The 13,293-nt window shown below is 41.1% G+C and overlaps 1 protein-coding gene and 1 long non-coding RNA gene across 2 annotated transcripts; one reads left to right on the top strand and one right to left on the bottom strand.

Annotated features, from left to right (window-relative positions):
* Window positions 1–443: 443 nt before the first annotated feature.
* LOC4345260 (uncharacterized) lies at window positions 444–1,116 on the bottom strand. Its single transcript, XM_015793963.3, has one exon. It carries the CDS (start codon window positions 1,038–1,040, stop codon window positions 576–578), a length of 465 nt encoding a protein of 154 aa, XP_015649449.2. The 5' UTR covers window positions 1,041–1,116; the 3' UTR covers window positions 444–575.
* Window positions 1,117–8,547: 7,431 nt separating this feature from the next.
* LOC136351341 (uncharacterized) lies at window positions 8,548–10,814 on the top strand. The gene is made up of 2 exons (XR_010734356.1): window positions 8,548–9,118; window positions 9,446–10,814. It is a non-coding gene; the product is annotated as an uncharacterized lncRNA (long non-coding RNA).
* The last annotated feature ends 2,479 nt before the right edge of the window (window positions 10,815–13,293 follow it).

Here is a 13,293-nt window from a genome sequence, read left to right as displayed (position 1 = left end):
AACTTAAATTATAAAACTAACAAAGATAACAATAAAAATAAAGAACCCATAAGTATATAAGAAGTAATTTATTCAAATTTAAAATTAATTTAAAATATCTATCTTTTATAAATACTTAATTAGAATTAATGCAATGTATACATACAATGTATAATCGGAGTAATTGAAAACAAAGTTTCATTTGAAGCTTAGTTTGCATCTCCCACATAAAAGAGATGATGCATGCTATTTTTAGCATTTGTTAAAATAATAGTTAGTTAAGACTAATCTACAAATAGATTTGGATAGAGATGAATATACCCTTCACTTTTGATTCCGAGGATGTGTAATAGCTAGGCATATATATCCCGCATCAGCCATCAGCCATCAGTGTACTTTTTCGTTGTCATGCACGGCACGGATACTAGTGCCTAGTATTCGCAGTTACTATACGGGCTTTGGGATGATCATGATACACGACCGTATTATTCCAAATTCCAAAATACAGATGTACTGGAGTATATGAAATACACACTTGTCCATGTATACATGTTACTCCTTTATAATCGCTATATATATACTGGAGTATTATACTACTACACCACAAGCCAGAGTAAGAGATAAGCAGCCATCACGTAATAATAATAACCAACGGCCGCATGAGCGAGCAGCACCGGAGGCGAGGCAGCGGAGTTGTTGTAGTACGGGACGTAGCCGGCAGGGGGCGCGTAGTAGTACGGCTGCTGCGGCGTGTACTGCCCGCCGCCGCCGCCGCCGCCGCAGCAGACGACCGCCGCCGGCGGGCACGGTGGCGTGTGCGACGACGGTCCGGCCGGTTGAGACGGCGGCGGAGGCGAAGGGTAGCCGTAGATCGGCAGCGGCTGCCCTGGCGGCGGCTGGCAACCTTCGCCGCTGCATATGGTCGGATTGTTATTGTTATTATTGTTCCCGGTGGCGCCGTCGCCGCTGCCGCCCGTGGCCGTGGCGTTGTCCGCTGCTACCGCCGCCGCCGTGGCCGCACCTGCCAAAAGCAAGAGGCGTAGCAGGAGAAGCGGCGCCATGGCTACACGACGTTCGCTAGCTAGCTTGTCGTGGCAACTGGGAGAGGAAGTGGTGGAGCAGTAGTGATAATGATGCATGCGATCGAGGTCCGCGTAGTGTAGATATGATCATCTCCTGGGGGAAACGGTGCATCCTCTGCTGCGCATGCAGAGTGACACATGGAGAGCCATGTGTTGGAAGGCTTGCCACCGCTACGGGAGATGATCAGATGAAGACACCAGCCGCCGGCCGCTTAATTTGTTCCCTTTGCCATATATCGTCGTCAGAAGTCAGAACCCAGCCTCAAGGTTTTGATTTTTCTTTTTATATATATCATCGATAGGAATCTGGATTCTATATCTTAACTCAAGTAAGCAACAGATGACACCTCATAAGCAGGTCACTGAAAACAGTATCACACACGTCATAATAACCACCTTCCCCGAAAAGAAGTCAATATAAATTAATAACCACCTTGCTGAAACCAAAGGTCATATACAACAATACAAGGGTAACATCTTACTGAATCAAATTATGGTGCATGGCTCAACAGCTTGTTCGAACTTCAGTATAAAAAACAACAGCTTTCCAACAAAAACCATTTTATTCTGATAAACATGGCTCTTTATTTTTATTTGCAAGTTCAATGCAGAAACATGGAGTTAAAAGTCAAAACAATGTTCTCCTGACAAATTGTGCACCGTTCTGGTTAATTGACTTACATTCACCGGGTACATGTGAATGAAATGCAATGAAACATAGTTAATCTCCAATGATGAATAGTTGAAGAAAAGAAAAAGAGAAAAGGCCAGATGAAGAAGCAAGAACTATTACAACCTTTACTACAACTCTATTTTGGACGACTGATTGCACACAAATATTAGTATATGTCTTGGGGATCCAACTTCATGCATATTGATTTTTCAGATTAGATAAGTAAGCTTAATGCTTACACATCACTAAATGATAGTTCAGTGGAGCATGTTAATCTTAGCAAGTGTTTACTTTAAAAGTAATATAATTAACATTCCTAATCGACTATTTTAATAAACTAAAAAGATTATAACAAAAAGAAGACAAAAAAAAAAACCTCAAATAGTTTCTGGGAAAGGAATCAGTAAAACTTTCTCATCATATATATCTGTCGATAGTTTCTTACGTGTAGAGAGCATCTTCATCCTTGGCTTCATGCTCGTCTCCCGGAGAAAAGGCTGTTGCAAGAGCACCAAACCGCTCTTCAGGATCTTCAATATTCAATAGGTACTTCAGAAGCTTCATCTCTGGAGGTGAGATGCTCTTGAGGCTTTCCTTAGTTGTTGTATAGATATGATACATTATATCTTTAACCTATGACAAAAATGATAATTATGCATAAACAGACATGTTTACAGGTCTGAGACCAATATTATACATTTAACTAATCAAAAGCTTCAAACAACAATAGTTACAGCATAATTTTGGATAATGGAATAAATAGCCTCTGCATCATAGGATGAGCACAATGGTTTATTATTACAAAATTGTAGCCCTAGTGTACCGCACCGTAAAGCAGTAAATGGTCCAATTGAAACAAACTTAATTATAGGAAAACAGCAAGAACATATCCTGTTAATTAACTTCCAACCATGCTTATTCCATACATCATATTCTCTACTACTTAAAATACAGAGTGTAAACACGTGCAACAACATGGTAGGAGGGTACAAAGATCATGGCACTACTTATTTGCTCCAATAAGTGGTAAAAGTTATGCAGTTCTTTGTAGGGTGCAAACATTCATCTCACCAACCTCAGCTTCTCTCCCTCTTTCCCCCAACCATTCTTTCAGTCTCCCTCTTGTCCTTGGCAGCATGACCTTTAAAGTGATCTCCACTTGCACTCTGCTCCTATGAGGACCTCAAGTCCTCAATGCTATCAAGCTCACTGACCTCCTCAATGGTTAGTAAGTTGTGACTTGCTGACTCACATGACTAGGCAGAGGGGTCAACTGGTTGCAGGTGCCTTCCCTGGTGACAGTGGTTCTCTATAAGAGCTCTCTGAAGGTATTTTTATGGCTGAGATCATCATTTTTATATTCACGAGAACTATTAGGTGGGATCTGAGCAGATAAGAAGAACTCAACAAGGAAGCATAAGAAAAAAAATGAGTATGAGTGTGCAGAAGATTGCCCAAACCCATTCAGAGGTTGAGAACTTGAGATGAAGAGGGAACATGAAGCCGCAAAGTGTGTGGTCGGGTGTGATGACTGCAGTAGCTAGCAGAGACGAAGAGCTTGCATGTATCACTCTGCTCACACCATAATTGACAGAGCTTGTGTAGTCTTTGGCAGGTTAGAGATGGAATAGGAGATAAAAAATACTTTGAGAACTAGGGGTAGTAGAATGCAAAAAATATGGTGTATGATACCAAGCTAGTGCCCCGTTTGCCCGTGTGTTTTTGTGACTTGCTATGCACACTTCAAGAAGTCGTTTGATTTGGGCAAAATACACCTCTATGACGCACTTCAACCTGCCTGACAAGTTGAACCTGGTGGTAATATGTAGTACTTTATAAATTATTTGGTGGAAGAAGGGAATATAAATATTCCAGCTACTTCATCTATGATGCACAATATATAAAGCAATGAAAGCATTAAGGTTTCACGCAACATCATTGGGCCATGTCATCTGAAATGAATGGAGCTGTCAGATGAACTAGTCCAGAGATGGGCTAGTGATAGTAAAGATTGAATTCGCAGGATGATTATTAGCATGGAAAAGAAAAAAATGCAGAACAGAATAGAACATTTTTCATTTCATATCTATGTAGAATTGGAACACTTTTTTCCTACCAACTTATATAAACTGTTGGAGATTGAAGTATACATATATTCAGCGAAACGATCCATATTGTTTAAGGTAGGTCGAGTTGCCTAAGTATCCCCAAAACTCAGGTGGGGAAACAAGAAATCATGATCAAAACATAGAATAAATATAGAGCTTTGTTTAAATTTCACAAAGACCAACCTCATTCTTCATAGTTGTAGAGTCTTTTGCAGCAGCCCACGCTCTGTTTATTAGAAGAATTAAGGATGAATCGAGTTCTTTAGTCTTGGCTAAGCTTTTAATCTTGTCACATGCATCATCCAGGGAAGAAGAATTCAGAATGTCATCAAAGGCCGTGTTTAGTTCCACCCAAGCTTCCCCCCAACTCCTAACTTTCCATCACATCACATCCAAAACTTTCCTACGTACACACATAAACTTCCAACTTTTTTTTCCAAACTACCAACTTTCTCTAAACTTCTCCCCAATTTCAAGAACTAAACACAGCCAAACTTTGATTGAGCAGAATCAAGGTCCAACTGCTCCAGTGTGCAGTCATATGCATGGATTGCAGACAGGCACCTAGCCCAAGCCTGGCAATTGCTGCAGTATTTAGAGACAAAAAAAGTATTTCTTTTAGCACACACAAGAAGTGCAACCTCATGCTGGACTGAATATCTAGCATTGCCAATTATTCATCACAAAAACCTAGATCATCTCCACATGGTCTTACAACTCATCAAGTGGTACTTGGGGACAAAAGTTAAAACTAAAGGCGAACGTAAGCTTTTGTTCGCCAATTCACACTCTTGATATGCACTTAATGAACATGCTCGATAAAACAGATCGATTGGATGTGAAAACAAGTCAAAGCAGTAAAAAATACTAAATAAATGTATTGTTTTAAACTGGGAACTAGATAAGTAGCTTCTAAATTCCAGGTCAAATCTTTTTTCATTTTCCATTTCCAACTGTTGGAAACCAGTGATCATGCTAAAGCAATTCAAGGTGGTCAAAAACCCAATGTTCAGTTAATTCACAGTGAATTCTTTGAGTTGTTTGTTAATCATCTCAATACTTGAAAAATAAAGTAATTAGATAAGCACAATTTGGGAATGAATAATTGTTAAAAGCGTATAGTTACCATCTCTCTCATCAAGACCATTATATGCATTTACAAGAAAATTAAGATGTTGGAAGAACCCTCCATTGAAATCCTTTCGTCTTCTTGCAACAATGTCATTAATATCAGTGGGATTCTCGCGGAGCTGTGTGAAGAGTTCCATGTGCTTCTCTATCTCATCGTCAATCTGAGAAGTAAATTGCAAACATGAGGTAGATTCGCAAGTCACAACATTATGATTGATATAAACATATATGTTTATTATGAGTTTTGTGACCTACTGTCCAATATATTGTGTCACAAAAAATCTTAAGTTTTCATGGTGGATTTCTAGCAATCATATTATGAAATAAATCTTCGTTCAAACAGATTTACAAAAGATAAGGATGCATATAGAGAGCAACCTTCTTAACTTTTCTAGCAAGTACAACCAACTTTTGCTTCATTGAAGAATCATTTTCCATATCTATACGTGCTTGAGAATGCTTGTAAAAGTATGGTCTGTATCTTTCCCACTCCTCTCTAAACACCAATAATTTTCTCCAGTCCTTTGTTTGTGGTTTCTTGTACATGAAGAACTCAATAAACTTATCACAGATTTCGGTCATTGTGTACCCCAGTGCACCTTCACCTTCAGTGCAGTCATCCACATTAGCAATAGTAGGACTAGCCACACACCCTGCAATTTCATGTAAAAGAAACTTGTGATGCAAGAAACATTTTTGTAAGTGAACAAAGTTGTACACATGCTATTGGAAAACTAGAGTTCAACTGTATACAATTACAAAAAAATTGTTCAAGTCCACAAAGGTCCCCCTCCTAAAGCCAGAATGAATTATCATAATAGAATAAGTTTAGCAAGCCCATAAAAACAGATATTTTTTTTCTGGGGAAAAAATAGCTGTCTATGTGCCACTTCCAAGCTTTGAAATTCTGAATAGATTACATAATCTCAATGCTCTTTAGGTAATCTAGGAAAAGTAGTTCAAATAATTCAATACACTATTCTGTTTGGGATAGTATAAAGGCTAACATTGACCTCCCTTCGAGGCTCAGGGCCAGGGCCCTTAACTTCTCAAATTTTTGTTCTCAATCATATTAAAAGATATTTTGACTTTCCTGAGATGTCTCAATTAAAGGACTGCAGTTAACCTCAATCAGATACATGCATCTCGAAGTCCAAGGATGCCATATTGAAGGCAAATTCACAAGGCCTTTGCAGCCATAAAGGATGAGGTAGTAATATGGAAGGAAGCTAGTATGTTGATAAATAATGATGTTTAGCTAGTTTTCTTGCTTGCTTTGTGTGAGGAGTTTGGTCCGCTGGACCCTGTTATTGACAGCTACATTCGATATTGTGTATTCTTTGTAATTTGTTCACATCCTATCTTAATGAAATTTGGTCGGCCATTCATTCCAACGGCCCGGCAAAAAAAAAATGCAACGGCAAACCACGATGGACAACAAATGCAACGGCTGGTGGCATTCGCGCAATTCGTCAAACACCTCACGGGCAGCACAAATCCCTCCCAGCCCAGGGGAAGTGAACAAGAAAATAAAAATGCTCCGGGGTGAATAAATGGGATAAAAAAAGAACGAAGAAAAAAACAGGAACCATGCCTTATGTGGAGGTGGCGGCACGGTGACGAGCTGGGGGAGGAGGAAGGGGGGCGGCGGCGGCGGCGGCGGTGGCGGCGAGGGCTCAAGGTGACTAAGCGGGTAGCGTAGGAGGTGGAGGCAGGGGGGTGCATATCCCCTGGAGTTGGTGCCAAATCCACCGGGTGGAGTTGGTGCCAAATCCACCGGGTGGATTTCAACAAATCTGAACCATTAGTTTCTTTCTAGGAGCTAGATGTAGCCACGTCATCTTCTTTTTGCCAAATCTCATGCGCGAGAACTGAAGCATGCCAAGAATTTTCTACCAATCTCTTGATATGACATTAAGACATTGTATACTAAAAATTTTCCTTCACGCAGTTCAGAATGATTAATCATGGCGTTTTGATTTGCTATCTCCGTGCCAATGAGCTATATACTTAAAGTTAAATAGCATAATGAATGTATCATACATGTGCCATGTTTTCAATCAACCGGTGGTAATATTACAGTATCCATTCCCTAGGAAATATGTATCTAACAACTCATATTATTCGATCTGCTCCTGACGTTTGTTATATTCTAGAAAAAAAAGTAAATAATTGGGATGTGGTGTGCACTCGTGTAGATGGGGAGAAGTAAGTAACTTGCTTAATCAGATCCGTTGAAATCAATCAATGGCTTGGATCACCTGAAATCCACACGGTGGATTTGGCACTAACTCTAGGGGATCGGCACCCGAGGCAGGGGCGGTATGTGCGGATGGGGCGCGAAGAGTAGAGAGGAGGATGCCCGGGCTCGCCATCAACGAAATGAGGCGACGGGAAGCTCCGGTGCCAACGGCCCAAGTGTCGAGTGCTCTAGAAAAGAAGTTTATCCATTATTACTTGGAATTCTGCTGTCTAGTACTTAGGCAATTCACAGTGCACACGACAATGTTGGGGCCACGTCAAAAAAATAAATATAGACGGGATGTATCACAACAAATCTAAATAATACATCCAATACTAAATTCGGTTTTTATGGGACAAAGAGAGTAGACAAATAGCTTGCCTGGAGGAGAGAAGGGATTGGGGACTGGACCGTGATTTCACCGGGTTCGCGTCACCAAAGTTGGTAACGAGAGCCTCGCGGCAGTTTCGTCATAAAAAGGAATCACATCCGCTCGAGACAAGAAAGCTAGAGAGAGAGAGAGGGAAGAACAGTGTCCGAGCTAGATTTGCGCTGGAGAATCTCTCCGGAGAGGGGTGTGGAGGTGGTGACGTGATGGTGAGCCTGACCCCGATGACGGTGCCCTTGCCGGGGACCTCACCGGCCCACACCTCCTAATACATGCCGGAGGAGGGGAGAGGAGTAGGGGCGCTGACGCCGCTAGATCCGCCCCTAGCTCAGGTGGTGGTGGCCGGAGCGAGGGAGGGAGCCAGGGAGGGGCGGCCGTTGGCTCAATCTGCGGGGAGCCCGTCGTGTCACATCCTGATTTTCGTTTCAGGATTTAGAAATTATTTAATAAATTATTGTTAGAATTTATATTAAATGTTCATTAATTTTCAAGTGAAGTTAAATGTGGGAAATAAAATTTCCTAAATATAAAGCATGGATGGATTTAATTTTTATTAAATTCTCCATGGTTAATTATACTCTCTGGAATTTTCTTGGATTTTTCGGAGCTCAATTCCCAATTTTAATCATACAAAGAACATTTCAGTAATTACCCACATATTTAATTAATCATTAAATGGTCTGTTTTAATATTGTTAAGTACTTTGAGTGTCCAATTAGTTCCAGGATTTTTCTTGAAATTATTTGAGCATTGAAAGTATTTTTAACAATTCAAAGATCATTTTGGTGATTAATTTAATTGGAAAAGTAATTAAGCTTGCAGCCCTCTCCCTCTCTTTTCCGAAGTCCATTTCATGTCCCTCCTTCAATCGGGCCAAGGAAAAGGAAGCCCAGCCAAAGTCTACTTTACCTCCCACTGTTCATCTTCCAGCTCCAGACACAGCCCGAGCTGCCGTCCTGTGCCTGTAGCCGACGCCGCTTCCTCCACCAAATCCGGCGCATTCGTTGATCCCCTTCCAAAATTGATTGCAAAAACGGATTCCTCTCTATCTCCACTACCTAATCCCGAAGAAACCCCCATCAAATTCGTTATCTATCTCACGAATTTTGGCCGTTTTTATTCGGGTGAACTCGGATAAATCCTAACTTCCTTCACCAAATCCATCCGTTCCTGAGCCGATCTCCTCCACCATGCCTATATAAAGCATCCCCTAGTCGTCCTCTTCCGTTTGCCCCAAGTCCCGAGCTCTACCGTTGCCCGTAGCGCCGCCACCGCGTAGCCCTAGCCGCCGCCGTCGTTGTTGTCGTTCCAGCCACGCCGCGCCGGGGTTGTGGTCGCCGCCGCCGCTTGGCGTCGTCGCTGTCGGGTTTGCGCGGAGGAGGAGCACCTCGGCCGCCCCTTTGCAGCTGCCGAAGACCGTCGGAGAGCCGTCGTCGCCGTCAAGTCAAGCCGAGCCGCCGTTGGAGTTCGTCGCCGGCCGTCGTTTGTCGTCGTTCGTCGTTGTTCTTTGCACCTGTGAGTTTGCGTCGTCGTCCTCTTCGTGTTGGTGTCTTTGGATAGCCCAACCGAGCTCTCTATCGCCGGCGGAGTTGTGGTCCAGTGCCATGGCTGCGATGATGTCGTGATGACATCATAAATCATTTATTTAATTCGTAATAATTATCTGGATTAGATGAAAATCGATTAAACTTCAGAAATTCATAACTAAATCATCGTAACTCGGATTCGAGTGGTTCAAGTTGCTAAATTCATCTAAAATCGAGATCTACATGTTAAAAATGTCCACATGTACTGTTTATGCTTGTTTTTTACTGTTTTATTGATTTTGTTTATTTGCTTTAGTTTCCGACGTTCCGGAGGAGAGCGTTTACATTGAAGAAGGTTCAAAAGCGTTTACGGAAGCTCAAGGAAAGTCACACAGATCCCAAACAACCCTTTGAGCATGTTGAACCCGTTTAAAGCTAATGTTTTATTTTAACTTATGCATTATTTTCGAATGTCATCGGGTGGTAAGCCTTTCCCAATTAATTAATGGCCGAAAATGATGTTATTTTTCCTATGGGTTATAATTTGATTAGCTAGAACCTTATATATTGGTTTAGTTCAGCTAAATGCTATATGTATAATTGCTTAGCCATGCTTAGAAACATTAGCTCATTAATGGGATGAATCATATATACTACATTATTATTTATGATTATATTTAATGATAGCTCACGATGGTTAATCGTGTTATGATAATTAATTGATATTTAAAACTTGTCAATGGTGGGTTGTGAGCACATGGTTTTGAAGGTCGTGCTCATGGCAATTAAGGACCGGTTCGCGAGCTACTGTTGTGAGACATTAACCGTGCCAACCACAAGCCAGCGTGGGCAACGGCTTTACCTTTTGTATAGCATGATTCATTACGGGGTGCCAGACTGAGAAGCGGCGAGAAGTCTGTGGGGGTCGCTGGGGAGTCCATGCCTCTGGTAATATTTATAGAGGGGGTGATTATGATCCAGGAATGGTGCACTGTGGTGAGTTGTGTTGTGCAGGGGGTACTGTCACAGCCTCTATTCGGGTACTTTCCAGTATCGCGACGCATGGTAGACATGATGTTGAGGCTGTGTCTTGTGGATACAGCGGTACACCTCTGGCCAGAGTAAAACTATTCGAATAGCCGTGCCCGCGGTCATGGGCGGGTTGAGCAATGTTTTTCGTTATTAGTCTCACACCTCTCACAATAATTATTGATGCTATAACTGGTAATAATTTGTTTAGCTCCTGGTTTGGAGTTAGATCTGTGCAGCCGGGTATGGTTGTTCAGGGTGGTTGGGCCTGTGCAGCATGGGTGTGCTGTGCAGTGTTGATTAAAATTGATGATTAATTACTCTACTATTTCACTACTCTTAAATGTTTGCTAAATACTGCTTTTGCAAATGAGCCTATGTTATGCCATCCTTTGGTATCCTTGTGCACTTGCATATTTGTTGTGTGGCTTGTTGAGTATATCATATGCTCACCTTGCAATAATCAATCAACCTCAGTTGAAGAAAAAGGATCCAGAAGGAAAAGATGTTTGGCTTATACCCCAGTTGAGCTGCCTGTGGGAGTGGAGCTGAAGCCATCGCTAGACCGTTAATTCCGCTGTTGTTTTTCTTTTCTTTTGTAAGTATGTAACGTTATTATTATGATGGATTTGTATATTAAATTGTCAGTTTGTGTACCTCGGCTGATTTCTGGACGAGGGTATTATGCACAAATAAGTTCGGAAATTACTAGTGAATTTCCGGGCGTGACACGTCGCCCGCGCCGTCGGGGGGCTCCTCGACCACCGCCACTGCATGGATTCGGGGTAGGCGAGGGAGGAGGCCGGAGGGGGAGAGGAAGGGGCGGTGCCACGTTGGTGGCTGGAGCGGGGAGGGAGGGGCGGTTGTGGAGGGCGACGGCTCGATCTGCCCCGCGCGGCCCCGCCGCCGAGGGGAGAGGCCAGAGGGGGAGAGGGAGCAGAAGAACGAAGGAGAGGAGACCATCGGTTGAGGTTGAGAGACCGACAGGGGGGAAGACCGACAAAAAGAGGACATTTAACTTTTGCCAGTTTTAAAAGTTGGTCTTTAAGAATTTGTCACTCGCTGCCTATAACATGTGTGCTCTTATGTGTACATATGGATTAGTGCTAAATTCTTTATCACCACTTGTAAAAGTGGCAAATACTTATTCTTTAAAAAGGGATAATTTTATTTTCATGGAGCAACTTAAGGTTACAGGCTCAGGGTTCACAATTACGACGAAAACCGGTCGAATTCCACGAAATTTCGAGGTTTCGACAAGGCTCGAAAGTAGAAGCCGTCTAAGATTTCGATGAGTTTCATTCAAATTCAAATTTGAATTGATAAAAAAGGAAACAATCAAATAAAATCTTATAAATGGTATGATATTCATAGAACCTATTGGGATATAAATTTTCAAAAGAATTAATGTATTTCGTGTATTTACTGAAATTTACAGTAGGAAAGAAAAGAATAACGAATTAAAAAAAAGGAAAAAATTCAGTTTCCCTCCTTTTCTAATTACTGATTGAAATTTTGATGATTTCGCTCGGAATTTCGCCAAAGCCGACCGGTTTTCGCAAGCTTATCGGTAAATTCAGGGAATTTGTATTCAAATTTTGATTTATCAAATGTGTTCAGAATCTACCGGCTTTCTAGCGGATTTCGCAAAAACCGTCATTCCGCCAGAGCCCGAAACGGAAGGCCATCTCGGAATTGTAAACCCTGTTACAGCACTGAAACTTGTGTCTAACATGGTAATTCAACCTATGTGGCATGTGAGGTTCAAGAATTATATGTGCCGCACTACTGCTGCCCTTACAGTTTCATGGTGTTATCTTTGTTGAAAACAACTCCATCAATCCTAATTACTCAGCTGATTTATACATTTTAAAATTTATCTTGAAATAAATTAAAATTTTTGCTTTTTTTCCTAGGGAGTTGCTAAAAAAAATTGGCACAAGATTTTATAGCTAAAAAACTTTCAAATATAATTATAGTACAATTACACAGTTTAACTATAAATGTAACTATTATTATAATTATAATTATAGTGTAACAACATTGCAACTTCTCTATATAACTTATGTATAAAGTTACATGCACATTTTTAATACTTAAGTTATATAAAATTTATAATATAGTTGTCAAAAATAATTAATTATATTATAGTTACATTTGAAAGTTTTTCCTAGACAAGTTTTTTATAGTCCATTTACCTAGTATCATCCATAAGATGTTCTTTTAATACACTTACCTATCCATCCATTAATATTTTTCTATTAATAAGAGGCACTTTGGTTTTTTATACTCATCGTTAATATTTTTCTCGATATTTTAAGAATTTATTTTTCTCTACTACTGTAAATGTAAAAGTGAAGTCTTCTCCTCCACCACCCTCGTACCTCCCTCGTCACATAGAAGATTCACCCCATGTACAAAAATACAGTGTTTCTATTAAAAAAATCAACCCAACATAAAAAGATTCTGTAAAATCAAAGGTGTTTTTTATTATTATTCTGTGATGATCAATTGGGCATTGGAGATTATTGGTTTTGTTATTTAGAATTTATTCACGAAATGATTTTGGAGATGATTGGATTTCACAGGTGATCGTAGGATTCTATCATTTTATGTGACCGGTCGGACCGGGCAGTGTGTGCCGGTCAGACCAGCGGTGATCGAGCGGTCGGACCGGCCAGCCCGCGGTCTGACCGGCCAACGCTGTGTCGGTTTCGGTTTCGGGTTGTTCGTTTGGATATCCGTGATTATTTCATGATTATGACTTCTAGATGGATACTATACGTATGTAATACTGTTGTTTGCTACTAATGAGTCAAGTTGGAGATAGCTTGGTCTCGGAATATGGTTTCTTTGTTTATTTCATGTGTAGGTGACTCGATGTCTCGGGATAGTATTTGCGGTGATGGATCGGGAGTCGGCTTGGGGATAAGACGACGTCCGTGGTGGTCAGAGATTATGCGGGATACTAAGGCTAGAGTTGATGCACGTGGTTGATGGAGATTCCATATGGTATACGATGGAGGTATTGTGTGCGTATGAGATGCGGAGTCGAATTTGGAAGGAGTCCAAATTTGGTATGATTGGTTATGTAAAGTTTGTGTCTTGTACTAGAGGGTTTCCTAAGGTGTTTAG

The sequence above is a fragment of the Oryza sativa genome, chromosome 8 (assembly GCF_034140825.1).
Source record: "Oryza sativa Japonica Group chromosome 8, ASM3414082v1".
Lineage (NCBI taxonomy): Eukaryota > Viridiplantae > Streptophyta > Magnoliopsida > Poales > Poaceae > Oryza > Oryza sativa.
Note: the sequence above shows the minus strand (reverse complement) of the source record. Positions and strands in the feature narration are given on the sequence as shown.

Excerpts from the sequence above, each read along its gene's own strand:
- LOC4345260 (XM_015793963.3), bottom strand. The coding sequence starts at position 1,040 with ATGGCGCCGCTTCTCCTGCTACGCCTCTTGCTTTTGGCAGGTGCGGCC.